Source organism: Amblyomma mixtum, chromosome 8, assembly GCF_055824585.1.
Source record: "Amblyomma mixtum isolate Tamu chromosome 8, ASM5582458v1, whole genome shotgun sequence".
Classification (NCBI taxonomy): Eukaryota; Metazoa; Arthropoda; class Arachnida; order Ixodida; family Ixodidae; genus Amblyomma; species Amblyomma mixtum.
Window position 1 is genome coordinate 121,223,152 of NC_143019.1, and position 26,180 is coordinate 121,249,331.

A 26,180-nucleotide genomic window follows, 5' to 3' on the forward strand; every position below is an offset into this window, starting at 1 on the left:
GACAGTGCTCGTCGAACATTATTCCCCAGCCAGGGATCTGGGGAATCCGAACGATATTTAACTCGGCCGTGAGTGTGGCCGAGAGAAGCCTGCTGGCTCCAGTCGACTACGGTTGACGAAGACGTTCCCCTTCCACTGAGAGCCATTCTCAGTCGCTCTATGTAAATAATGCAAATAAGTGTATAAAGTTTTCGTTACCTTCCTCCGAACCCCGTCTCCCATACTCCTCGTCCCATCACCGGTCCCCGGCCATGCTACCCGGGTCGCAACAACTGGTTGGCAGCGGTGGAATCGTCTGCGTGGTGTCCGTGCTCCGGTTTTGGTGAGTGTACTGCCTTCTCTCCTTGAGTATTGCCAGGCTTAGCGTTTGTGCTGCTCTTCCTGGTAGTGTAAGTTGGTTGCAGTAGTCTGTTTGGATTTAAACCTTGCGCTGCACCAACAACATCCTTGAGAGACTTGCGATTACATTATTACCGAGCATTTAAGGGCGGTCATGGATTGGCGAAAGCTGCGGAAGATGGACCTGATCTCCTTATCTGGGGAATTAGGGATTCATTCTGGGATAACTATGAAGAAGTTGCAGGTTGTCAAAGCGATAGAGGACCTTGGTTTTGATGATGAGAAGATAGTGGAGCACTGGGAGGAAATCAAAAGAAGAGAGGAATTGCAGGAACAAAAAAAGAAAGAGGAGTTAGAGGAACGAAAAAGAAAAGAGGAGTTGGAGGAACGAAAAAGAAAAGAGGAATTGGAGGAACGAAAAACAAAAGAGGAATTGGAGGAATGAAAAAGAAAAGAGGAATTGGAGGAACGAAAAAGAAAAGAGGAATGGGAATTAGCGGAACAAAAGAGGAAAGATGAGGTAGAGCTAGAAAAGAAGCGACTAGAGGTGAAGCTAGCTGAAGCTCAATCAAAAGCAGGCACGACCTCTGTGGTGAGCAGTCCGTCATCAAAGCCGCCCAAAATTAAAGACCTGATGCCTCCTTTCAAAATGGGCGAGGATATCGGGCTGTTTATTGTGAACTTCGAGCGCACGTGCGAAAGGAATAACTTCCTTCGCACAACTTGGCCTCAGCACCTTTTGACGGTTCTGCCATGTGAGGCTGCCGACGTGCTTGCTCGGCTGACAAAAGCGGAGATGGATGATTATGATAAAGTGAAGGCCACTTTGCTAAAAAGGTACCGCCTGTCAGCCGACGCCTTCCGTCGACGTTTCAGAACCACGGGGAAGCGGCCCTCTGAGTCATTCCCAGATTTTGCATACGGTCTTAGGGCAAATCTGATCGAATGACTCAAGGCCGCGGAGGTTTACGAGGACCGTGACAAAGTTGTGGAAGAAATATGTTTGGAACAGTTTTACAACTGTCTAAATGAGGACACGCGGCTCTGGGTGCAAGACAGGCCCGGAAAGAAAAGCTTAGAGCGCGCCGCCGAGCTCGCAGAAGAGTTCCAGGTGAGGCGCGAAACAGGAAAGGAAAGCTTGCGGGCAGCAACAAAGCCCTACAGGGAGTTCGGGAGGCGCCCATTGCGGAACGAGAATAAAGTGGCCCCACCGAGGGTAGAGAAAGGGGCAAGTGAGGGGGACCGCGAAAAAGGGCCCGTAGGTAGAAATGACGTTGACAAAGAAAAAAAAGAGAAGGATCGTGCTAAAGCCTTCGAGGCGAGGAAGCCAGCAGTCTGTTTCCGCTGTCACGAGCCAGAGCACATCGCGAGCGGCTGTCGAAGGTCTAAGCTGGTTTTTTCACTCACTACCCTCGACGACGAAAATATGCGCCTACTTGAGCCGTACATGCGTGAAATGACCGTGAATGGGCAACGGTGTCGCGTCCTGGGCGACTCCGCCGCCACAATGGATGTAATGCACCCTTCGCTCGTTTCACCCCAAGATTTTACTGGCGAGTGCGCATAGATGCGGCAGGTGGCTCAGGAGGACAGTGTCTGTCTTCCTGTCGCGCGAGTCACCATTGAGGGCCCGTTTGGGGTCCTGCATACAGAAGCGGCGGTGTCAGCGACCTTGCCAGAGGAGTGCCCCTACCTCTTTTCAAACCGCTCGGAGGACGAGCTAAAGAAAAGGGGCTTGAGTTATGGCGACCACTCCGTGCACGCGCTGACGCGTTCCAAAGCCCGCGAGATCGCAGCCCAATTGAGTTCTGAGGGAGCTGAAAAGCTTGCAACCGGCGAAATAAATGCCGCGGTAGATGCAGGGACCATGGCTCTCGCGGATGAGCTGCCTGCTGCGCCACCTAGTGAGGACAATGGCGGATTAGAAATTTCTCTAGTGCCCCCTTAATAGATGGCTTTCGCGAGCTGATTAAAGTAGACCGGGAGACCATCACAGCTGAGCAGGCAAACGACGCGACTCTCCAGGATTTGAGTCAACATGTCGGTGAGGGGTTGGCGAAAAAAACATCCTTCTGAAGCGGCGGGCAGGAGTACTCTATCGGCAGTACAAAGACAGCAAAGGCGTGCATAACGACCAGCTAGTGGGGCCACAAAAATATCGGGCTAGCCTCCTCAAGTTGTGTCACGGGAGCGGCTGGTCCGGCCATCTCGGCATAAAAAAAACGAAGGCCCGGCTGTTGAGAGAATTTTATTGGCCAGGGTGTTTTAAAGATGTTGAGAAATTTGTGCAGACGTGTGACGCGTGTCAAAGGGTGGGGAAATCACAAGATAAAAATAAGGCACCTCTGAAACTTGTGCCATTGATCAGCGAACCGTTCCGGCGCCTGGTGGTGGATGTTGTAGGTCCACTACCTGTAACTGCATCAGGCTATCGCTACATCCTAACAATCATCTGCCCAGCAACAAAATTTCCGGAGGCAATTCCCGTAAAGGAACTGAACTCTGTTGGAGTTGTCGACGGGCTGTTGCAGGTATTTTCTAGGGTCGCAACAATGGGTAAACAGGTCATTAGTAAAACATATAAGTTGTGTTTCGCATGAGAACGTCTTTCTAATACCCTGTTGTTCAGCCGCAAAAAAGGAATTAGACCCAAGGAAAGTGATGAGATTCGAATATATAGCATGCGCCAAAAGTTTACATGGAATACTTGTGAGTGATATAGGACGACAGTTATTGGGGGAATGATTGTTACCTGACATAGGGACCGGTACAACCTTGCCAACCCTCCAATCGCTTGGGAATACTGAGGAACCTAGAGACTGTGAAAAAGCATCGAAAGCATAATGGAAGAATACGGCTGATTCATTTTGAGCATGTTACAGTTGATTGAATCTTCGCCCGATGAAGAAGATATTTTTATATTATCAATGAACTTTGCTAGCCGGTCCAGTCAACAGTAATGGAATTTGTTTGCAAGTAAGAGCAATTAGGCACAGACGGACGAGTAGTAGCAGTACTTTTGAGGAAAACGGAACAAAATACATCCTTTAAAACAGAGCAACACAGGTTCGGAGGGATCGACTTGGATATACTTTGCTTTCTTTGCCTCCAACAATATTCCAGAATTTGCCTGGATTGGATTGTAAAAGTGACAAGAGGGTGTTATCAAAAAAATTTTTTTATTGTGTTTTTGATTGCGATAGCATATTCTGCGTGAATGTGATAATATTCAGCCCATCGTTCAGGAAGGTTAGTTGCTTTGGCGCGACGAAAAATACGCTTCTTTTTGTTGCGCAGGCGGCCTAGGGTTCCAGTGAAACACGGTGAGGCAGAATGCGAAACAAACTTTCTTTTAGGCACATGACGGTCTATTAGTGTAAGCAGTTTGTGTTTCTACAATAACCAGTTATCTTCAACGGCACGTTTGGAAAAGTTTAGTGTGTACTCAGTAATTAATGACTCTAGTTCAGCTGTGATGGATGTGGTATCGGCGGCATTGTAATCACATGTAGTTTTAACGATTTTCGCAGAACGAACTTTTTTCTTGTCAAGTGGAGAAGCGAGTGATCACTGATTCCTTTAATGTACGTTGGAGTAGAGACGAAATTAGGAGCTGTGGTACTAAAGATGCCTAAAGTGCTAGAGGAACTCCTGGTAGTGCGTGTGGGCTCGTGAATCAGCACTGCTGGATTGAAATCAGCACAGGTGTCTAAGAAATGGATGCATTCGGTGGATGGCTACTTAAGAGAGGGAACACCAGTTTTCCACACTATATTTGGGAAATTGAAATCACCTAATAAGAATAAATGCGATTTTGGGTATCGGACAATTAATTTGTTAAGGAGATCATGAAGATCAGTGCAGAAAGTAGCTGCTGAGGATGGGGACCTATAACATGCACAAATGATATGGTCGCCTGTTGCAAAAGCTACATGAGTGCAACTATTTCTAACAGTGAATCAATGGGGAGAGCGAAGGATTTGATAACAGAGTTCACGGCAATGAGTACGCCTCCACCTGCACGGAAATCGCGATCTAATCTGCAAAAGTTACGTGATTTTCACAGTGTAATATTTCACTTTATTTTATTATTGCTGAGAGCTATGTTTCAGTAAGCAAACCTATATCAGCTGAGCATGCGTCGATATGAGATGACAGCGATGTGCGTTTGTTGGCTGTACTTCAAATATTCGTGAAAAGAAGCAATATGCAGTTTCTTTCCCTTTGAACATGAGATAGTTATGCTGAATCTGAATTTAATGATGGTGAAACCGGTGGTGTGTTGCCTATTTTGGGCTGAGTCGCGCTCCTTGCTGCTCCGATCTCGCATACTTCACCGGTGGTTGTGCTATACACGTAGTACTTATTCCCTATGATTAGTTTGTTATGTCGCAAAGAATACGACTGACCGCTAGCCTTTCCAAAGTCATTTAGTGCTTTCCTCAATCGTCAGGTAGCTTTGTAAACATTTTCGCCGATTGACACACCCTCTTCTTTAAACTTTGATTTTTGAGAAAGTATGTAGTCTCTCATTTTGAAAGATGCAAATTTGGTAATAGCAGGCCGTATCTTGCCGACATTAAATGTGCCTAATCTATAGGCTGTATGAATTGCGATCCGAAGAATTTATATTGAGACACTTGGAAAGAAAGTGTTGTATCTGGGCTTCTGATTGTACCAACGTCTCTGATAAGTTGTCCAAGAATCCATAGAAAATCAAGTTATCGCGTCTGTATTGATCCTCTAGATCGTCTAGACTTGACGCGAGCACAGCGTTTTCATTTGAAGTTGCTCCTTGGACTACGCTAGCAATATCTGTTCCTGAGGGCGTATCTTCAAGAGACTCAACCGCGGCTTCCACGGCAGCCACTCTATTGGAGAGGTGGGAAACAGTCTCAGTAAGGGCTTCATGGTTGACCTTAAGTTCCGCTATGGCATTCATCATTTCAGTATGACGCGCGTCAAATTTGGACGACAAAGCAGCTATGGCGGCCATAACTTCACTGTACTGACGGTCAGCGCCTCCATGATCTGGGTTTAATTCCACGTCCCCGGAAATTAATAGCAGCATAGCAGTGCATACAAAATCGTTCAGAGTGGCAACCAGACCTTGTAGGCAAGGGAAGAGCAGCAAACACATATTGTTTCTACGTTTGCAAAGTAGAGATTCAGAGTGACTAACCTGCACAAGAAAGAAGAAAGGAGTTCTTAGCAGCAACCGCATGGTAGTTGCTCTCCAGTGCTCACTGGAAGCGCCTTGGAGAGACCAGTTGCTTAAATCTGGCCGCTGGAGCGCTACCGCTGGCGGCAGTGTCGATGTCCCACTAGATACGGGCGTGAAGGTGACGTTTTCGGTGATCAGAAATCGAAGGCTGTTCTTGGTTTCTGGCGGCGGTAGATGCAGCAGGGAATCCGATGCAGATGCAGAAACGACACACGAGTCAGATTGTGAAAGCCATGAGTAGAGAACAGCAAACTGAAGAAGAAAGCAGAAAGGAGTTCTTAGCAGCAACCGCATGGTAGCTGCTCTCCTGTGCCCACTGTAAATATATTCTATCCCGCAACATATTTGGTGGAGGTGCGGGGTAAAAGTAGGCTGGAAAAACACAACATTGTCTAGGTAAAAGAGGAAGGTAGATCACTTAAAGCCGCGAAGAAGGGAGTCCATCATTCGTTCGAAGGTAGCTGGCGCCTTACAGAGTCCGAACGCCATGACTTTAAACTGGTTTATTCCATCAGGCGTCACGAAGGTGGTCTTTTCGCGGTCCTTTTCATCACCAGCGGTTTGCCAGTACCCAGATCGAAGATAAATTAAAAGAAATATTTTTCGCCGTGGAGGCAATCTAATGCATCATCTGCCTTCGGGAGAGGATATACGTCCTTTTTCGTGATGTAGTTGAGGTGCCGGTAATCAACCCAGAAGCGCCAGCTGCCGTCCTTCTTTTTTACCAGGACGACTGGTGAAGCCCAAGGGCTTGATGAGGGCTCCATGATGTTTTTTGCGAGCATCTTGTCCACCTCTTGATTTATGACGGTGCGTTCAGCGCTGGACACTCGATACGGACGTCTGTGGAAAGGAGCGGCATCACCGGTGTTTATGCGATGCGTCGCCACCGAGGTACGAGCCAAAAACGGGCATCAAAGTCGAAGATGTCGCTAAAGGATGATAAGAGGCACCGAAGATCGTGAGCTTGTATCGGTGGCAGGTCAAAAGCGATCATGTCGGCGTAGTCATCCGTTGGTTGCTCTGTTGATGTGGCCGCAGGCAACTGGCAATGATGAGTGGAAGGTAAGCATGCAGCTGTCCACCACTGATATAACCCATTCGGCAGCAGGGCACTGCGCTGCGAGTGAGATGCCTTGCGGGAGCGGCTGGATGGACGAGGCAAGGTTCAGGAGTGGAAGGTACGCTCGGTTTGCCGATATTGTAAAGACAGTGTGCGCATAGTCCGGGACGGGCTGTGCATAGTCCAACCACAGGAGGCGTTCCGCCGTCGGCAACGCGAAGAACGGCTTTGGGTGCATGGGCCAGTACTTTTCTGAGGCGGCGTCGTAGGATTGAACTCATCACGGATACATGCGCGGCCGTATCGAGCAGGACTCTCACAGGCACTTGATAGACATGAATGCCGAGCAAACAATGGTGTACGCGAAAGGCTAAGCGAGGATTTTGGAACTGGGGCTGTGCTGCAGCATCACCTCCAGGCACTGCAGCGTTTAGTTTTGCGCTTGGACGCGTCCGTAGGGGCCAAGAGGTGGCGCGACGGCGTTGGGGCGGACGAGACTGTCGCTAAAAGACGGAGACAACACACACAAGACGGGACTGACGCCTGGTGTGTGTTGTCTCCGTTTTTTACCGCCAGTGCGCTGTTTGCGTAAACGTGTCATGCTACAAATAACTAGATCAAACCAAAGTGTTGCTGGTGAGACTGCCGACGTATAGGGAGGACGGGGAGTGGATGGAGTGGTTATGCTGGCCGTCGACAGTAGCACTACGCAGGGCTGCAAGGGGCGTGAAGTGGCTGGGCTGTCCGTCGTTGCGGTGAGAGCTTAGAGGACAGTAAGTGCTACGATGGCGCCAATAATTGCAACAATGACGGGAGTTGCGGTCAATGCGGTGGCAGAGAAAACAAATGGGCCTGTCGTCGGTTGCCCGCCAGTCGTTCAAAGTATCAAAGTGTCAAAGAAAGAACGCCCAAGCTACACAGGGCATGCTATCGCATTATGTTGCTTCAGTTACCTCTCTGCCTTTGCCGTCAATAAGCAATGTCTCTCTTTGGTTGTCCCCTATTTTTTGCAGCAAAACTTAGTCGACCTCAAGGGGAAGCTTTCCAGCTCGTGCACGTGCAGCAGTACAAGATGCACTATAGGGCTCGCGCCTATCGCGTTCCCTGCGGTTTCCGGACGCCCTCTGGCCAGAATGGTCTGGCGTTCCGCTTCTTGGCTGAGCCTGGCGACCAGCCTCCGACAGTAAAATCTTTCAGCTCAGCCTCAATAACGTCTGGAGGCTGAAGGCTCTCTGCAGGCGAAAGTTCACTGCAGGAGGTGCGCATCCAATTGAAAGACGTTTTTCTCCGCATAGTTTCTCTATCCCAATTCATGGGGATGTTTTGCGCTGGCTTTCTCTCTTCGCCGACCACCGAGAATTTATTTATCGGCGCCTGCGACATCGCTTTGTCAGCCACGTTTGCGGAACCTTTCCTGTAGTGCACTTCGAAATTAAAGAGTTGCAGCGTCAGGGCCGATGCGCAAGCCTGCCGCTAGGGTTACAAAGGCAGATTCGCAATGCCAAAACCATGTCGACGGTTTCGACAGTAAAACCTTGTTTCTTGCACGTACCCATATTTTTGAAAAGCGCTGTCTTGAGAAGAGGGAAAGAACGGAAATTGGGATGTCAAACAAGTTGAACGAAGAGTTCTTTCGACAACTTTACCGTACATCTATCATTTCAGGACTTCGCAGATCACTGCGAAGCATTATTTCACTCTCACGGAGTAGTTAAGGTCTGTTGGCATGAGCGCAAGGCTTGCAAATGTCAGCGGTAGCAGTTATTTGTTCTCCATCTGTAGAAACACTGCGAGCGCTCCGATATCGCTGGCATTTCTCTGGACCCGAAATGACCTAAGTCCGGCAGTTCACTGTCGCCGTGTCGGTGATTGCCTGTGCGAGCTCACGAAGACTTGTCTGCTACTCCTTTACCCATCCCCCGTGGGTTATTTTTCTAAGTACCTTTCTGATTGTGGCTTGAGGCGTACGCAAATGGGAATGATATGCCGGTACTATAGTGGACCATTCCTAAGAAGCAGCGTTCGGCGTTCACTTCCTTCGGCGCAGGAAATTCCAGGATCGTGCGAAGATTTGCTTTGTGCGGGTGCACTTTATCTCGCTAAGTGGAATAGCCGAGCAAGTTGACTTCCGCGTGCTTCTGTGAGGAGCGCCGATGCGACATGTGCTCTTGGGTACGGACCTCTGGACAACTGGACAACTTTTGGTATGGCCCATGCTGCGATCGTTTAGCGCCGAGCAGAAACCGACATGCATATCTGAGCGAGCTGAGACGGCGACCGTCCGCGGCCTAGTAAATAGTGTGAAAGAACTTGCCACCACCTAAATTAATAGCCGAGACGTCATAGCTACGATATCATCTGCAGTTATTCTTCGAAGATGCCGTGAGCTTCATACAATCAAAGTCATCCCATTTAAAATCCTAAAGAGTCCCTTGACTTCAATTACCGAGTAGCAGCATTCAACATGTGTAATAGCGAGGCCGATATTAAAGATGGTTTTTGACTCCAGATGGTGCTTTCCAGGCATGGCATGAAAGTCATAAGTCATAAAATGTCTTTGAATTTAAGATAGAGCTTTTAAGTGCATTTACGAGCATTCTTAGGAAAGAAGGAGCTTAGGTTAAGCAGATATCCGGTATCCAACATCTTTTGAGACGGTTTTTTTTTGTAAGTCGAAGAAATTAAGCGTCTATTTGCATCATCAGCAGCATCACTACTAAGGACCGAACTTCCTCGGACATTATAGAGAAGCGAATTGCTGAAGATGAAATAGTTTTTTAACGCAGTATTTTCATATATTGTAAGGTTTTGCTATAACAGTCAATATGTCCGCACATCTCCCCTCTCAAGGAATGAATTTTTTTTGCATTAACCTTTTTGATACCCCCCAAAACGTTTAATATTGGTGTTTTATGACACTATAAACTACTTGTTGCGAGCGATCGACAAACTATAAAACTAATGTTTCGCTGCACATAGGAAGAATGGATACACAGGGTAATTGTTTCTTTTGAAACACCTTACAATGTTCCACAGTTGAAAATACGAAAAACTGTACGAAGAAACGCTGTAAGACTTTCCATACCAGCGTAACACCCATCTTTCACTTGCTTTAAGTCTATGGAACACGTGAAAAATGCAGGATAAAGATAATTTCATCTGCTCACAGAGGAGACCATCACGGCGCAATCAGTCCTAAGGTACAATCCACGCTTTCGGCCTAACGCTAGGCAAACCAAACACAAAACCTCGTATTCCCGGCATTCCGGCGGTGCATGATTTGCACTTTAAGAAACACGCATAGACAAGGGTACCAGCTTTCCCTCTAGGTCATCATCGGCAGCCGGAATACGACCACTGCAGGAGAAATGCCTCTCCCGTATCCCTCCAAGTAACCTTGCCCTCTTTCAGCTGCGGCCACGTTATCCCCGCAAACTTCTTAATCTCATCCGCTCACCTAACTTTCTGCCGCCCCCTGCTACGTTTGCTTTCTCTTGGAATCCACTCCGTTACCCTTAAGGACCAGCGGTTATCTTGCCTTCGCATTACGTGCCCTGTCGAACCCCATTTCTTCCTTTTGATTTCAAGTAGGATGTCATTAACCAACAGTTGTTCCCTCACCTGCTCCGCCCTGTTCCGGCATCTTAACGTTAAACCTATAATTGTTCTTTCGATAGCTCGCCGCGCTATCCTTCATCTATACTTCATCTTCATCTAAACTGAACTCTTTTTGTTCGCCTCCACGTTTCTGCCCAAAAGGTGAGTACCTCTAAGATACAGCTGTTCTATACTTTTCTCTTGAGGGATGCTGGTAAGCTACCAGTCATGATCTGAGAGAACCTGCCGGATACGCTGCAGCGCATTTTATTGTTTTAGCTATTTCCCTCTGGTGACCAGGATCAGTCGTCGCTACCTGCCCTAACTGGGCGCATTCCCTTGCCACTTCCAGCACCTCGCTGTCAATTATACACTGATGTTCCCTCTCGAATATTTAGACACTCTATGGGAAAAATGGCGCCAGCTTAACTCCGCTAAGCCCGGTCATGTAAGCGAAAGTTTTGTTATGCGTGTTTATGCTGTGTTGCTAAGCCAGGCTAGCTGAACCTTTTTGTCTGTCGCCGAAGTCCTGGCGGAGGCAGAAGAAGCAGCGGCTGCCTCCAAAGCTCTTCGCTGCCGCCTTTCGGCATCCTTCAGCCGCCGTTCCGCTAGTGGATGGTCCCCTTCTTCGTCGGTCTCTGCCGCTAGCTTGGCACGTTTAACTTCTCTACCTCTGGCTAAGTCCGACGGTCCAAGCGGGCTTAGCCAGAGGTAGAGAAGTTAAACGTGCCAAGCTAGCGGCAGAGACCGACCCTCCTCCACACCCCTCCCTTACCCATTCCCAACAGATCCTCTGGAGACGCCTCCAGACCCGCTCTCTCTCATCCCCTCAGCTGCTATCCCACTACTGTGGCACCTCCCCTGCATGCACCCTGTGCGGCGACCCTCACGCCACACTCTCCCACATCCTTTTCGGCTGCCCTGCTGATCCTCCCCCGCAGGGACAGCCCACGTTATCAAGTTGGGAGGACTGGGAGGTCGTGCTCTCGTCTCCGGACCCGCCATCGCAGCTTGCTGCGGTGCTTCGGGGTGCCGACGTCATGGACAAACACCACATGAACGTTCCGACGTAGAGTGGGACCGTGCGGTGGTCCAGGGACCCAAGGGGGGTCTAAACACACTTGCCGTAATCAAGTTTTTCTCTCTCTCTCCCTACCTCTGGCTAAATACTTAGCCTGATTGGCAACGTCAGCCGGAGGATCAGACTCTGCCCGTCGTCTACGAGACCATCCCCACGGCGTAGACAGTGCCGGCCCACTCGCTTCATTAGCTTCATCCATAGCGAGATACTGCGAGGCGGCAGTGTGTATGCACGCGAGAACAGCGCCGTCTCCCTTTCAAGCGAACGGCGAGTGACGTGTTAGTCACGTGGACACAGCTGGCGAACCGGCGGCGGCGCGCGGATGCAGCTGCGGGGAGTCACGTGGTACATCACGTGGCTGACACACCACCACTTCTTCACTCGAAGAGGTTAGTAAAGCTTACGCTTTAAAATCGAATTCATTTGAGAATCGGCGCATCGCTACAACCCGTCCGGCGAAGCGATTGCCGCTGGCGTGTTCCAGCTGATGTCTGTTAGCGGATGCAAATAACGACTGCTTCAACAATCGTTCCCTGCATCCGCCTCACGAAAGTCACCTGGAACGTGTGAACGCCTGAATATATAGAGTGTTTTTACGGCGGCAAGTCAGCGATTTTCGCCCGAAGGCGCGCACTCGACGTCCGGCGTCGAGAACGCCCGCTGCCGCCGACCTGGACCCGACAGATATTGACGCGTGGCGTCCGGTGAGACCGGAAGCGGCGGCTGGAGCGAGCCAATAGCAACGCAGAAAGCCCGCTTTTCCGGTTTGGCTGCCTTTGTAGCCTCTGCCTGCCACCGCCAACATGGCTGTCATGGCCGACGAGCTACGTAGTGGCTTTGGCGGGAAAAGATTATTGTCGCGAAAACAAACGCTTCATCAGACATGAAAAGTCGGTTTTAAGCATGAAATGCTTTTAGCTCCCGTTGTCGGCAGTGTGGTGGCGTCACGCCGAGACCGAGAGCCAACATCAGGGGACCGAATCCCACTCATCCGGGCACTGAATAAAAGGGAATTTTATTCAACAGTGCAAACAAACAAAGCATTGGATACACACTCATGACTGAGGGCAAAACAAATGTATACAAAGTGGGTGGCCACCCAGAAACACCATGACCTTATTTTAACACACCGTACATATCACAAATTACAGCCTATAGTGCATAGAACGAACACTGGACAAAGAAGAATCAGCCTCCCGTAGCAACGAAGCACGGGGGGGGGGGGGGGGGGCAAGGATCTTTCTCAGGGTGATTGGCCCTTTCAAAATTATACAACACCATCCTCGAACAAACCAACAAAACAAAAGTCGGTAAAGAGAGGGGGGGGGGGGGGGTCGGCTCGGCTAATACCGCAGCGCCGGCATAACCAGCCGACCTTCGTGCACGACAAAGAAGCGTGTGTGCCACCGTCGCAGAAACCGCGCCTCCCCATCCGCTGCAAGCCTTTCGACAGGTATTGCCAGATAAGGAGACGCAGGCTCTGCAACGCGGGGTACATAGCCGTCGCCGGTTGACGCCGGGCTTCGGCCAGACAGCGGCGACGCCACAAAACAAACATAGCGGACATAAACACTAGTTTGTCAAAATAATCCCGTGGTTGCCGGATGCCTGGCCCGCCACGAACTGAAAACATCCGATACACCTGCCACCACATTATCCGGGCAACACGGCACTCAAAGAAAGTGTGTCGCGCTGTCTCTCGCGCTCCACATTGCGCGCACTGGGCGTTGGGCACAAGGCCCCATGATAAGTGGCGTTCGCGCGTGGGGAGGACTCTCCATCTCCTCCTCCACTCAAAGTCACGGACCTGCGGAGGGAGACGACTTGTGCACCACGTGCGCCTTTTGCGTACCGCGGTGCGCCGCTGGTCGTCGGCGCCAAGGCGCACGCACGCGATCATCTCGCTCAGCCGAGACGCGGGCGTCTCAGTCAGGTCGACTCCTGGCAAGTCAGTACAAACAGACTGCTTAAAACCAGCAGCCGCTCTATAGAAGCGCAGAGGTCTCTCGGCCTGTGCACCTATATGGCGCTAAGTGGTGAAGAAGCGCCGCACTGTGCTCATCCAATAAAACATGAGCGAACGCCCAAGGTATGCGTCGCTCTCCACCAGCGTGGTTACGAGCTTGGCGCTGAGCGCACGCGCCATGGTGGCTTCACAGGGCAGCACGAGTCCTCCTCTAGAAGGCGGCAGCTGGCAAAGGCGTCGAGCGACCTGCGTCGTGCCACCGTCCCAGACAAAGGCGCCCACAAGGGACGCGAGCCTACCCGCCGTACGACGCGGCATCACTGCTACGCGGGCCACATAGTGGGCAAAGGCGCCCGCGCGGCCCTTGATGACGCTCACCCTGGCCTCCATGGAGAGGCCGAACTGCGCTGCCATCCTTAGCGCGCTCGTCGTGCGCGCAACAACATCATCCCATGTCCGGGAGGACACACCGCTCTGCTCAAAAAGGACTCCTAGCACTCGGACCCCGTCCATGAAAGGAATGGGCACCGGGAGGGGATCGCTGAAGGTCCCAAAACGAAGCGCCCTGCTCTTGCTGGCGTTGAGCTCGGCACCAGACAGCGCCGCGTAAGTGGTAAATACGGCCAGGAAGGCCTCAAAACTCCGGGTGTCTCGGACGAAGATTGAAATATCGTCGGCATAGGCCGAGACGACGATTGTTTCCTGTCCTGTCAATGGAAAGCCGCGGATGCGTTCGTTGGAGGCGACGCTGCGCAGCAGGGGGTCCAAAGACAGGACGAACAGAGCTGGAGAAAGAGGGCATCCCTGGCGCACGCCACGTGTTACGGGGAAAGGAGCGGTGACTGACCCGTTCACCAAGAGTTCGGCCATGAGGCCCGAGTACAACGATTTGATGCGCTCAATGAAGCTGGCAGGCAGCCCAAAGCACCGCAAAACGGAGTATAAGTAGCGATGCTCTACTCTATCAAAGGCCTTAGCTTGGTCTAAGGAAACAAAAACCCCGCTAGTCCCTTTCGCGTGTGCGTATGCGAACACATCGCGCGTGAGCGTGAGCGACGCAAAGACCGAACGGCCAGGAACAGCGCAAGCCTGGAAGGGGCTAACGAGGTTTGGCAAAAGAAGACGCAAGCGAGCGACGAGAATCGAGGCGACCAGTTTGTAGTCAGTATTGAGCAGGGTTATCGGCCGCCACGCCGCCGGGCATGACGACGTTGTTCCCTGCTTTGGTATCAACACGATTCGGCCCGCACCGAAAGACGGTGGCTTAGCTCCTTCCTCGAGGAAGGCGTTCACCAAATGCGTGAGGAAGTCCCCGAGCACATCAAAGAAGGTGTAGTAAAACCCGGAGACTAGACCATCTGGTCCGGGTGCGGAGGCGCGATTCATGTCGCTTAAGACTGCGTAGACCTCCTCCCGCGTGGCGCGAGCGCAAAGAGCCGATTCCGCGTCGTCGGGCGCGTGGGGAAGAACGGCGCAAAAGGCGTCTACAGCAGCGTCAAACCCATCCCACTCGCACAGGCCTTGCGACGCAAAGAGATGGGCAAAGTGATCACGGAAGACGTGCTCGATGTCTTGGACCTGGTCGGAAATCGTGCCATCTGGCATAGTTACGCTTCCAATACGGGCCGGTCGGTCGCTCTTGTGGCGGCAGCTGTTCGCGTGAAAGAGGTCAGCGCGTTCCTGCGACGGCATGCGGAGATTCGCTGCGGTACAGGAGGCCTGGGACCCCTCTTCCAGGATGCGGTGGTACCGGACGCGAAGAGTGTCGAGGTACTATCGCATCGCAAAGGTGAGCTCACCCCCTTGCTTCACGATACGCATGCGGCGTAGCACGTCGTTGAGCGCCGCAGTCTTCCGCGCGTGCTTTGCTCTGCCAGCCCGAATGAGAACTTCTCTCCATCGTGTTTTCAGGGCGTCCCAAATCAGGGGACTGAACTCAAAGAGGGCAACAGAGTCCACCAAATCTGCACGGATGTCGCGAATGCTCTGGTCGTCCACCAAGAGTGAGATGTCCATTCTCCAAGTAGAGAACGTCGCAATTCGGCTCGAAGCGCACCTCAAGGATACCGCGACAGTTAAGTGGTCGCTGAGTGCTCGGGCGCCTGGTGGAAATGGCACTACCTCGCAGGATACTAGTTGCGGCACGAGGGCTGGAGGTAGGTACACCCGGTCGATTCGACTGGCGCTACGCCCCTAGCACGTGTGGCCACGAAAAGGTTCCCGTGCAGTTCGACCCACGCGTCCGTAAGGTGCAGCTGGCGAAACAGTTTGCCTAGCTCCTTGGCGTAATAATTGGACGCACCTTGACCGGGGCCCTGAATGTCACGCTACGAGTCTAGGACGCAATTAAAATCCCCCAGCAGGACATATGACACGGATTCAAGCAGGTGGGATGTAAGAGAGCGGAAAAACTCGCCTGTCAGAGATCGCGTGACGGGCGCGTACAGGTTTACAAAGCGAGTCCTCCGCCCGTCGAGGAAAATGTCCACCACCAGTACTCGACCATCGTAACCAAAGGTACAATGCGCACCTGCGCGGAAAGCCGGCGTGACGAAAACAACGCCCACACCGCAAGACCGTGAGTCCGTCAAGGAAAAGAAAGCATCGACATGAAAGCGTGAACGGAAAGAAAAAACGTCTGCAGGGGTGCGAAAATTACACTCCTGCAAAAACAAGACATCAATTTGGTACGAACGCGCAAGGTGAAGCACCTCCCGTTGCTTATCGGGAAAGCGAAAACCCTGCGCGTTAAAGGAGGCGAAACGAAAAACAGCAATCATGAAAATAAAGGAAGCAATGTAACAAAAATAAACAACGAAACAAGTAAACAAAACAAAACGCTGACGGACTCACAGTACAGTTCTGCGGATAGAGTCTGCGAGTGCGTTGATACACCGGCGCTGGGGGGGCGTCGAGGCGCTTGGGAGGCGTCCCGGGTCCCTGCTGGCGTCCTGGCTGGCGGCCCCGCGGTGGCGGGACGACGATGCCAAGCGGTGCTAATGGTTGCGCGGTGGAAAGGTCCGGCCGATGCGCGCGGCTGCGGCAGCAACACAGAGTCACACAGTCACACACGCACCAACACACTCCACCGCGCAAACACCGTCCATCGTTCGCCAAACGCGCCGACGGAGCCAGCGCGCCGAAAAGATAACGGCGCCATAGAGCGTCGAAAGAACGGCGCTCGGGCGGCCGCCGAGCAGGGAGGGGAGGAGGAAAAGGCCCAGCAGGGCCTGAAGTCCGGTGAGGAGGCGCCATGTTCGTTTCCCTCCTATTCGTTTCCCTATTCGTTTCCCTCGACGTCCATGTGGACGCCGTCACCGTCGTCGTCTGCCGTCCTCGGTTTCTTCTTCGGCGCCTGGGTGGCCGAAGAGCAGGTCGCGCCGCCGTCCGACGACGAGGAGAGCTGGCGCTTGGGGTCGTCGAGCTCGAGAGCCTTGCGCGCCCCCTGCACCAACTTAGCTGCGCACGGGCCCTGCGGCGGCAGGGCGACCGGGATGTGCGGCGGCTTCGGTCGCGACTCGCTTGAGCCGTTGCTGCTCGGGGCGTCCTTCACGGGTGTGTGCAGGACGTCACTGGGGGAGGGCGAGCCAGGCGACGTGGTGTCCGTGCCCGTGCCCTCGTGCTGCGCCGCCGTGGGCGCGTCAAGCAGCGAAACCTCCAAACTCGGAGGTTCCACAAAAGAGGACTCGCTCTGCGAGTCGTCAGACTCGGACGAGGTCGATTCCGTGACGTCGGAGTTGCCCGTGGACAGCTCCGTCGCGGATTGGCCGGACGAGGTGCCCGCCGTCTCCGTGCCCGCCTGGTCGTCATCGGGCTTGGTCGTGGCGTCGTCCCGCACGTCAGCCCCCTCGAGAGGGCTCGCCGCCGCCTCCTGTGCCGCACCGCTCGAACCGGCGCCAGCCCCCTCAGGTGTCGCCTTCGGCCCGGGTTGCACACCAGGCTCCTGGGAAGGTCTGGCTGCCGCAGCAGCCGCGGCCGCCGCGTAGGACCGCGGCACGACGCAGTCGGAGGACGGGTGGTCGCCTCCGCACCTCTTGCATACCGGCTTGCAGTTGGCGCCGATGTGTCCGTACGCGCAGCACCGGCCGCAGCGCACCGCCTTACACGTAGCGCCGAAGTGGCCCTCGGCGCCGCACCGGGAACAGACGCGTTTCATGCCTCGGTATTCAATCATGGCTCGAACACCGGCCACCGTCAGGAAGTTCGGCGGAGCCCGGGTCATCTCGAGCTTCACCAGGCGCGTCCCGTTCCCGATGCGGTTCCTGGACTGGAAGGCGACCTCGGTGATGGCGCGCACCTTCCCGTACGGTTGGAACGCCGCGGCGAGGTCCTCGTCGCTGACGCACGGGGGGAGACGGAAAACCGTCACGTTCACCACTGGAACCCCCATCTGCTCCAGTGGCACCTCCTTTCCGGCGATGAGCAGCGAGCCCAACGCCACCATTTTCGCTGCCTGCGCCATGGAAGCCACGGCCGCCAGGAAACGTAAACTACCAAGGTGCTGCATAAAGCATAAAGGCGATCGGCCGGAACAGGTTCCGGCACAGTAAACAAAAAGCATTGCGCCTTTGTGGGGCGCACTGCAGGGCAGGGTCTCTCCATCGCGACGGGGCCCGGGTCACCACGGCAGGAGCGCGGCGCCGGGCAGCAGGACGGCAGGGACGCTGGATCCGGGGGCCCGCCTGGACAGGAAAAGTTCGATGATCCGCTGGCTCGACGGGCAGCGTAACGGCATCCGGGCACCGTACGAGATTGAACGAGTTTAAACGAGACTCTCTAAACCCTGCTACGGGACCGGCATACAAGCGCCGGTTGCTCTCCAAACGAGCCACAAAAAATAACTGCTGCAAGTGTCTTCTCAATGTTCATCAAGATATCACTCGAGCTGTGCATTTGATAATGCACGGAATTATAATTTCCGATTTCTAATAACGCGTGCCAAAAGCACATCAATGCCACGATACACTTCGTTGTCGTACGTGATCTCTTAGGGGCTTCACGCATCGAAGCAAAGCCGCGCAGGCGCACAGGGGCCCGGGGGAGGAGCTTCGTGTCGTCTGCTACCGCGCTGGCGCGCACCTCGCTTACACCTCGCTTGAGGTGCGCGCAGCACTATAGCAGACGACACGAAGCTCCTGCCCCGGGCCCCTGTGCGCCTGCGCGGCTTTGTTTCGATGCGCGAACGCGCCGGATCCGCTGGCGGTCCGCGGAGCGCGGCCACGCGGAGCTGTGTTCGCACTGTGTGTTCGCGGAGTGGACCACCCTGTACATTCTTGTCAGGCCTGCGTCTCGTCGTGCCCGCGTACGCTTCTGCATGGTCCTGGATTTCAATGCCGCCACCGTCACAACTGCTTAAGCCGAGCAATGGAGCCTGTGTTAGGCCCGTAAACATTTCATGCTTACTCCACTCTCGGTTACCGGAGAGGCGCAATTTTTTTTTTACAGAACAAGACCGAATCTTGGATCGGAAAGCCTGCGTTTCCTTCCTGAAGCGAATGTGTCGAAGAAAACCGTAGCCGGTAGTATCCTCGGCTGAGCGGGTGTCCAAAGGTACGAGATGGCAGACTCCATGTGCTAGAGTGCATATTTTTGCTTGGAAACCACATTTTATTCGTCTTAGCAGTGGTGGTCACGCCATAACTTTTCTCTATCGGTTCGAACATTTCGCAGTGATATTGTGTAAGGATCAATAACATGTTTTCGAAATTGAGAGGGCGAAAAATACAAAACTGGCAGCACTACACAATGGGTGGAAGAAAAACGAAAACCCGTGCCCTCATATCACGAGTCAGTCCAGAGCTGGTCTCTCAGCTCCAAGGCTACACAACAGCGAGCACACTGGCAAAGAATAGGGATCGTTTGTTTAATGTCTGTGACATAAATTGACGAAGCAATGACCTCAGAAAGTCTTTTATCACCTCCGTATTAAAATATTTGTATAAGAGGCAAATAACACTCTCTTTCTCTTCCTCTTTATTTCCATCTTCACCTGTACTCAAATCACTGGAGACCCCCTTCGATGGAGCCACACTTTATGCACTGGACATTAGCCACTGTCCCCCATTTCTGTTAGGATCTCCGTAATTATCGATAGAAGAGAATAGCACGATAAGTTGACTTCAGCCTGTTCCTGTCGGTAAGGACCAGCAGGGAAAGTAAAACAACAATCGTTCAGAGCTCAGAAACCGGTGCCTGGAACATGAACCTGCTGCAATCATCGATGACCATCGTTTCAAATGAAAATACATTTTTCGTTTTAAGAGTTTGAGCATAGTCGCACGACCGGGCGACTCCTTCACGCGGGAAATCATTGAAGAGGTTTTTATGCAGGCCAGAAAGAAAGGCGTTTCAGCAGACAACTTATCAGCATGCAGTCAGAGAACTTATCCTGCAAAGAGAACCATGCCGATTAAAGAAAACTACCTTGTCTGATTGCCTGAAAATTATGGCTGTTTGTCTATATTTTAACCAATTTTTATGTTTCCTGACTATAGTTTGGTCGAGTTGAAGAAATTGATTGCAATCATTTTAGTTTCATGTTTTCTTTAAGACAACTCACGCAGGAACAAACAAGAAAAGTCGTCGCGAAAGAGCGGTCGAGAATAGTCGTCGCTTGATCATTTTAACACGCAAAAAGCTCAAAATTCTTTCTTACTATGCGGCACTGATATGAAAGTTAATCTTTTTAAAACGTGAAGCAGACGTGACTAAATATTCGGATCGAATAAATAGGAACTTCTAATGAATTCGTTGCGAACTACAGAGAGCTTCCTGTAAAATATTGGTTGTTCAGCGCTTCAACCATTTCGCTGCAGATTTTTTTTTCTGCCCTTATTCCACCTCTCGCACACTTGAAGCAAACAATCCCCATAGCCTGGGCGCAACATCGAAACATGACAAGCACTTTATCGTATACCCGTGCTAATGGCCATGGAACAGATTTTAACCCTCGTTTCCATGCTATCGATGAGACAAAAATACACTTTCTGCGCTACTCGTGTGACCCGTAAACAGTTGACGCCGGGTGGATGTTGTAACTATGCGTCGGAAGGCGCACATTCTCCATGCTAAAAACACCTTGCACCTAAGTGGCTGCATGAACGTGTTGGTGAGACATAGAAGGCTCAGGGTTCGGGCTAATGGGTAATACACATGAGGATCCATAGCGCACTTGAACTTGACAAGATAATCGTTGTTAGTCATCTGTACCTGTACCTTACGTGACCTTTATAAGGTTGTCCGTGCCAAATAAAAATCGTTCAGTGGAAGGGCCGTTCAGTGGTCGTGCCAATAAGCCATTGCTCCCGTATGACTCGGCTCATTCCAAACTTGTTAAGAGGGGCATCGCAAAATTATGCCTTTCAATGCCTTGCAAAAGTCCTGCCCAGAACTTATGGCCGCTAGCTTCGATGAACACGCTGTCTGCATGTGGGTATCCTACATATGTACAGGCGCGGACGAAAGTAAACGGAGCGCGCAATTGTCTTCGAAAATTTTTCACGCGTCACCTAATTGAAATTTACAGCAGTGGTACGCGCATGCTGGTAGAGGAAGTTGGTGGGCTTCTTTGTAGACAAACAACGCTTCTTCACTGCCAATGGGGAACGCGTGATTGCACTTCGAACGCAATAGCGTGCTCCGCGTTTTTTGTCAGCGTCGCGGACGGCATTCTTAAACGGAAGTGTTCAACCCAGCCAGATGCTTTCCAGGGTTGTGCTGGGAAGCACAAGACTGCGTTAATTCCATACATACACGGCTTGTTCCCATAGACTAAAAAGAGGGGCAAAAGGTGGATGTCCGAGCGGTTTATTCTGCTCCGGACTAACTTCAAAAACTGTGCAAAATGACAAACCCAGGCGACTCTCACAAGCTCGGGTGCCAGAAGCGGCACCGGAACAAGTTCGTCAAATGTTCGGAATCTGTTGTGGATAGCCTACCGATTTCATGCGGCAAGACATATGTAGGAGAAAGTGGGAGGTGTGTCAACGACCGCCTCCTTGAACATCGTGGAAATGTAAGGGAAACGTGCGGAGGGCTCTTGGACGTGCACTGTAGAAAATGTGAGTCAAGCGATGACCCAGCGAAGCACCCAGTTTCAGCCAGAGTGCCGAATTCTGTGTGAAATCCAGCTGCGTACCTTTATGCAAAGAATCCACCATAGTCACCAGAAGTATCTGCCAACTAACGCGTGAAATTGTTGAGGCAGAGATAACAGATAGTTTAGGGGAAAACTGCGTGTCCAAGCCATCCATTGCTTTACTCCGCAAGGAATTACAGCATTTGCGCCGTCATTTAATGTTTGCGGAGTGCGCATGTGTGATGACTGGTCACGATTAGCCTGAATATGCTGCGTGGCGGTTCACACTAGGCTGTTGAAAGTTAGCACTCGTTTGTCTTTCGTCTCTTTCACCATCCTGGTCCGGTTGTGAGCTTCAATTTTATATAATATATTATACCTCGCGGCTAATTGTACGATTGAGATGTTGTCTAGAGGGGAACAAATTAGTAATGATGGCGCCAGGGTTGTGGCGGCAGAGCATTCGGGACAAGCAGTGCTACAAGCATAGACTAGGCTGTCGCATCAGCAGACCCTCGGAGGAGCTTCGATGAAGGAAGTTTTGCAAGAAATGCGGTAAAGTTTCGTTTCTCCCTGACGTTAGTGCTATGCGTGAAGACTCGATAAGCCTTGTGTCGTGAACATTCACCGATACAAACTTGTTTGCTACTTGCGTGTCGCACTCAATGATTCTATCCTTTTCAACGTTTCAAATTGAATTAAGCACTCCTGGTACAGCTGTTTTTTTGTTAGTTCTAGCCTGCCATAGATTTTAGTCATATCTGAAATTGTCACATTTACACCTGGCTGGTTCGTGCAGAAAGGACCGCCGTTTTTTTTCTATTCAGCAGCCAAATAATAAAATGATCACGCAAGCAGACTAGCCGCCCTTTGTAAAAAACACTGAATATGGCAGGGGAGGACGAAGATGAGGAAACAGTTGTAAATTGGAAATAAACGTAGCGCAATGTGAGATTGAAAAGACGTGATGGCAGCAACAATATGGTTTGGATTCCGACTACATCAATTCGACGAAGTTAATAAAATCAATTATTTGGAGGTGGTGTGATTTCGTGGATCTTCGTAAACCTGGCCAGCTTTGTAGCAAGAGAGAAAGACAAAACGGTTGCCACATCTATGGGTGTAATAAAGCACTTTTTTACTCCAAAAGCACGGAAATAGGGAGTTAGTTTTTTATGTTAGGTAGAGAGTACAATACATAGGACGGAGTTTCATGCGAACAGGCACTAGTCACTGTCAGGCATTTGCATTCCCATTCGGTGCCGTGGCGTTCTCGATAGCTTGATTTACGTTGTCAAGTTCTTCACTTGATGACTTGGATTTTTTGCTGGTCCCCTTCTTTGACTTAGACAATGGACGCTTCGGGCTCCTCCTTTTATGTCGTGGAGAAATTCCGGACTTCTTTCTCTTCGTTCCTGCTTTCTCTTTAGACGTCGATTGGGAGCCGCGTCTGTCGATAAGTGACGGTGTGCCGCTAGCAGTGTGCGCACTGTGTTCGTCAGGAGACTGGTCATGCGGCAGAGCTTCTGACGCAGGCTGCGATGGTGGCGAGGCCACCGTGGAAAGGAGCCCGTTGCTATTTTTTTCCTCTTGGACTTCTGTTTTCGCCTCAACCGTAGGCGCGGCAACTATGACGGCGGATGAGGACTGAAGTTTGGATTCAGAAGTGACCACGGGGTCTCGTACCATCGCTGCTGTATCGTCCCCGACTTCCTTACGAATTCCCTCAGCGTCGTTTTTCGAAATCACTTTGGACGTTGATTGGGGGGCAGTTTTATGGTTAAGTGACGCTGTGCCGCTACCAGTGTGCGCACTGTGTTCGTCAGGAGAGTGGTCATGCGGCACAGCTTCTGACGGAGGCTGCGATGGGGGCGAGACCACCATGGAAGGGAGCTCGCTGGTCTTTTTCTCTTCAACTTCTCTTTTTGTCGGAGCCAAAGGCGAGGCAAATTTGGCGGGGTATGAGGAGTCATGTTTAGGTCTAGCAGCGACCATGGCGGTTCCTCTCACCGCTGCTACATCGTCCCCGATTGCCTTACGAATTTCCTCAACGTCCTCCTTCGAAAACACAGCAGCGGGAATCTCTTCTATGTGAGAAGTTATGCCAGGCACCTTGCACGGAATGGACACTGACGACTCGTCGAGCCCGAAGCCCGGACCGAATGTGCCGTCCGGAGACACTGTTCTCGAAGAGTGCAATCCGAACTGACGGTCCAGCAGATCGTTGAAATTCTCGGTGTAATGGGGCGTCGTGAGAACATCAGGTGCGAAGGTTACCGATCGCTCTGTGCCGCCGGCTATCTCTCGAGGGTCTATGGTCTCCGCCACGGTCACGGTCTCGCAACGGCTGCCCGCTCCAACAACACTCGTCTGGCCGCTCGTGACCACGCTCGGTTGCTCGACGCCGCCTTGCGCAGCACCCTTCGAGGCGAAACCGAAATCTTGGAGAAGAACGCGATACTCGTGGGTAACCGCCTTGTCCTCAGGAAGCCAAGTCGCTGCTGGCACCATCAACTTCTCCAATGGGTATGCCGTTAGAAGGGCGACTAGGTACGAAGGAATGAAGCTCACTGCGAAGGCTATGGTCCATACACCGAAGAGCTTTTCTAAGCTGCTGAATGCAACACTTCTGTAGCCTTCGATACTCGGCTGCACCAGCTCTAGTACGATCAGAAGTGCCAGCTGTATAGGTACTCCAAATGCCCACGACATGCGGATGTGCAGGTTTGGGTAGTGCCCCATCATAGTGTGGTAGTCGACCATCACACGGTGAAGACCATAAAGACGTATACATACCAACACTTCGAGGAGAAGAGAGAGCGCGGCGATTATCTCGACATTCGGCAGGAGCAGTTTGATTAAGAATGGTCCCGGTGTAGTAGTAAGAGCGAGCCCAAGAATGTAGAACAAGAAGCAGCCAAGGAAGCAGAGCTCGTTACGTAACCACGTAAAGCCTGGAAATTCAAATAACACTGCCTCCAGGAAAACTTCAGGGCCGATCATCATGTAGCCGAGTGCGTTTGCTAGTAGCCAGGTGAAGTATAACATGGACCAAAATCCCGTACTATCTAGAAATGTCAGTGCCTCTGGCATCATCACGTGTTCAACGTCCACTGCTTGCATTATGTCCTCGATGTCCGTGTCCATGGCAAAGGACAAATACCCGGCATGCGCAAAGAATAGAAGGCCATAGAGCAACGAAGATACCACTTGCATTGTTGTTACGGCGACCACCAGGGTTGTAATGTCGCTTTTGAACGGGTTGAAGCGTGCGACGTTCAAGAAGCCGCCGCTGAAGAACCCGACGTTGCCGATAGCCAGCTTCAGTGCGTCCCGCCATAGCTTGTAATTGAGGAGCCCCGACAGAGGCTTTTGTAGCAGCAGACCTATGCCATGATCACTGTGCTTTAACGCCAAGGAATTTATAAACATGAGTGTTAGGGTAGTCCCTGATACGGCAGTGATTGTATACATTGCGTACTTTGCGTTGTGAAGCCCGTTCCTGATGACGGCGAACACGATGAGCCAAAGCGCCGCTGTAGTGATGGTCATTTCCGGGTGCACAGCGTCGTTACCGTCGGTCGAGAGGCGGAGAACTTTGGAGTCGAAGAAAAGCTGTACGGAGCTGGTGGAGCCGTTAACGCAGTCGGCTGCGTTGAACTTGTTGTAGTCAGCCTCGGGGACAAACACCGTCGTCGTACCGTCGGTGACAGGCATTCCCTGCGTCTCCCTCGAGTCGCGGTATTGCTCCAGTATTCGTCGGTGCAAACTGCTGCAAAGGACCATGTTCTTCTGGGGCGCGAAGCAAGAGTCCGTGGTCCAGGAGTGGCTGCAGTGCTGCCAAGGCACTGGGGAGTGCAGCCAGTTCACCAGGAAGACGCTCGAATAGGCGCACTTCGTCGTGAAAGTCAAGAGTCCAAGGGCGAAGTAGAAGCACATCGTGTAGCCGAGGCCCCTCATGCCGGGCACGGTGTCGAAGATGCCGATGCATCCGGCTCCAGAGAACTGGCTGAGCGTTGTCTCCAGCTGCATGACGGGAACGACCAGGCTCACCGTGACAGTTGCGTAGGCGATGAAAAACGGTACGCCGCCGTGGCGGTACAGGAGGCCGGGCAAGGAGAAGATGCTGTCCTTGCCTACGAGTACCGCGGTGAACGTGAGGAGCAGCTGGGTCTGGGTTGCGAAGATGGGGCGATCCGCTGTGTTCATGGCCGTGACTTGAAGCAGCAGTGGTTCTACAGTTGCGACGACGCCGGGTCAGCCGATATTGTTGTTTACCTCACTAAACATGGAGGCCCCGCGCTTTCTCTTTCTCTTTCTTCCTCAGGTTCGACTATTTTACCCAGTATTCTCCGCAGGGGTGGGTGAAATGGGGGCAAAATATAAGCCGCTTTCCGCGGTGGAATCTTGTTTGACATTAACGAGTTGAGCGCTGGTCGTAGGGAGGAAGTGACTTTTCACACAAGTACAGGAAATGAAATCTAAGTGTGGCCTAATCATTTGCTCATTAAGAAAATTTCAGCTAAGGGGGAAATGAGGACGTAGCAAGAGAAAAAGAAACGTACTATAGCTAGTTCTTTCATTTCTGTCTGTTTGTCATTCCATTTTTTCTGATTCTTTATATATTCATGACAAATATTGCATAAAAGCATCGCGTATTACGTACACAAATTATAAATTACTCATTGTTCTTTCAGGGTTCGTCGCAACGGTAAGAGGAACTATTCCTTTATTTGTCTAGTTTATGTTTCCCGACTAAGGTTGCGTAGTTATTGAATTTTTTAGTAACCGAAAAAATAATTAAAATGAGCCCATTTTCACATTGTCTCTCTT

General features: G+C 51.6%; 2 protein-coding genes and 1 pseudogene across 2 annotated transcripts; 1 reads left to right on the plus strand and 2 right to left on the minus strand.

Annotated features, from left to right (window-relative positions):
* The first annotated feature begins 493 nt into the window (after positions 1 to 493).
* Positions 494 to 1,906, plus strand: LOC149334147 (uncharacterized; annotated as a pseudogene).
* Positions 1,907 to 13,333: 11,427 nt separating this feature from the next.
* On the minus strand, positions 13,334 to 15,286 carry LOC149334148 (uncharacterized). The gene is made up of 2 exons (XM_089557873.1): positions 15,070 to 15,286; positions 13,334 to 14,055 (listed from the first exon to the last, which is right to left on the minus strand). Exons 1-2 carry the CDS (start codon positions 15,284 to 15,286, stop codon positions 13,334 to 13,336), a joined length of 939 nt encoding a protein of 312 aa, XP_089413999.1.
* An 8,996-nt stretch (positions 15,287 to 24,282) lies between these two features.
* Positions 24,283 to 25,556, minus strand: LOC149334149 (creatine transporter-like). Its single transcript, XM_089557874.1, has 2 exons — positions 24,829 to 25,556; positions 24,283 to 24,301 (listed from the first exon to the last, which is right to left on the minus strand). Exons 1-2 carry the CDS (start codon positions 25,554 to 25,556, stop codon positions 24,283 to 24,285), a joined length of 747 nt encoding a protein of 248 aa, XP_089414000.1.
* Positions 25,557 to 26,180: the final 624 nt, after the last annotated feature.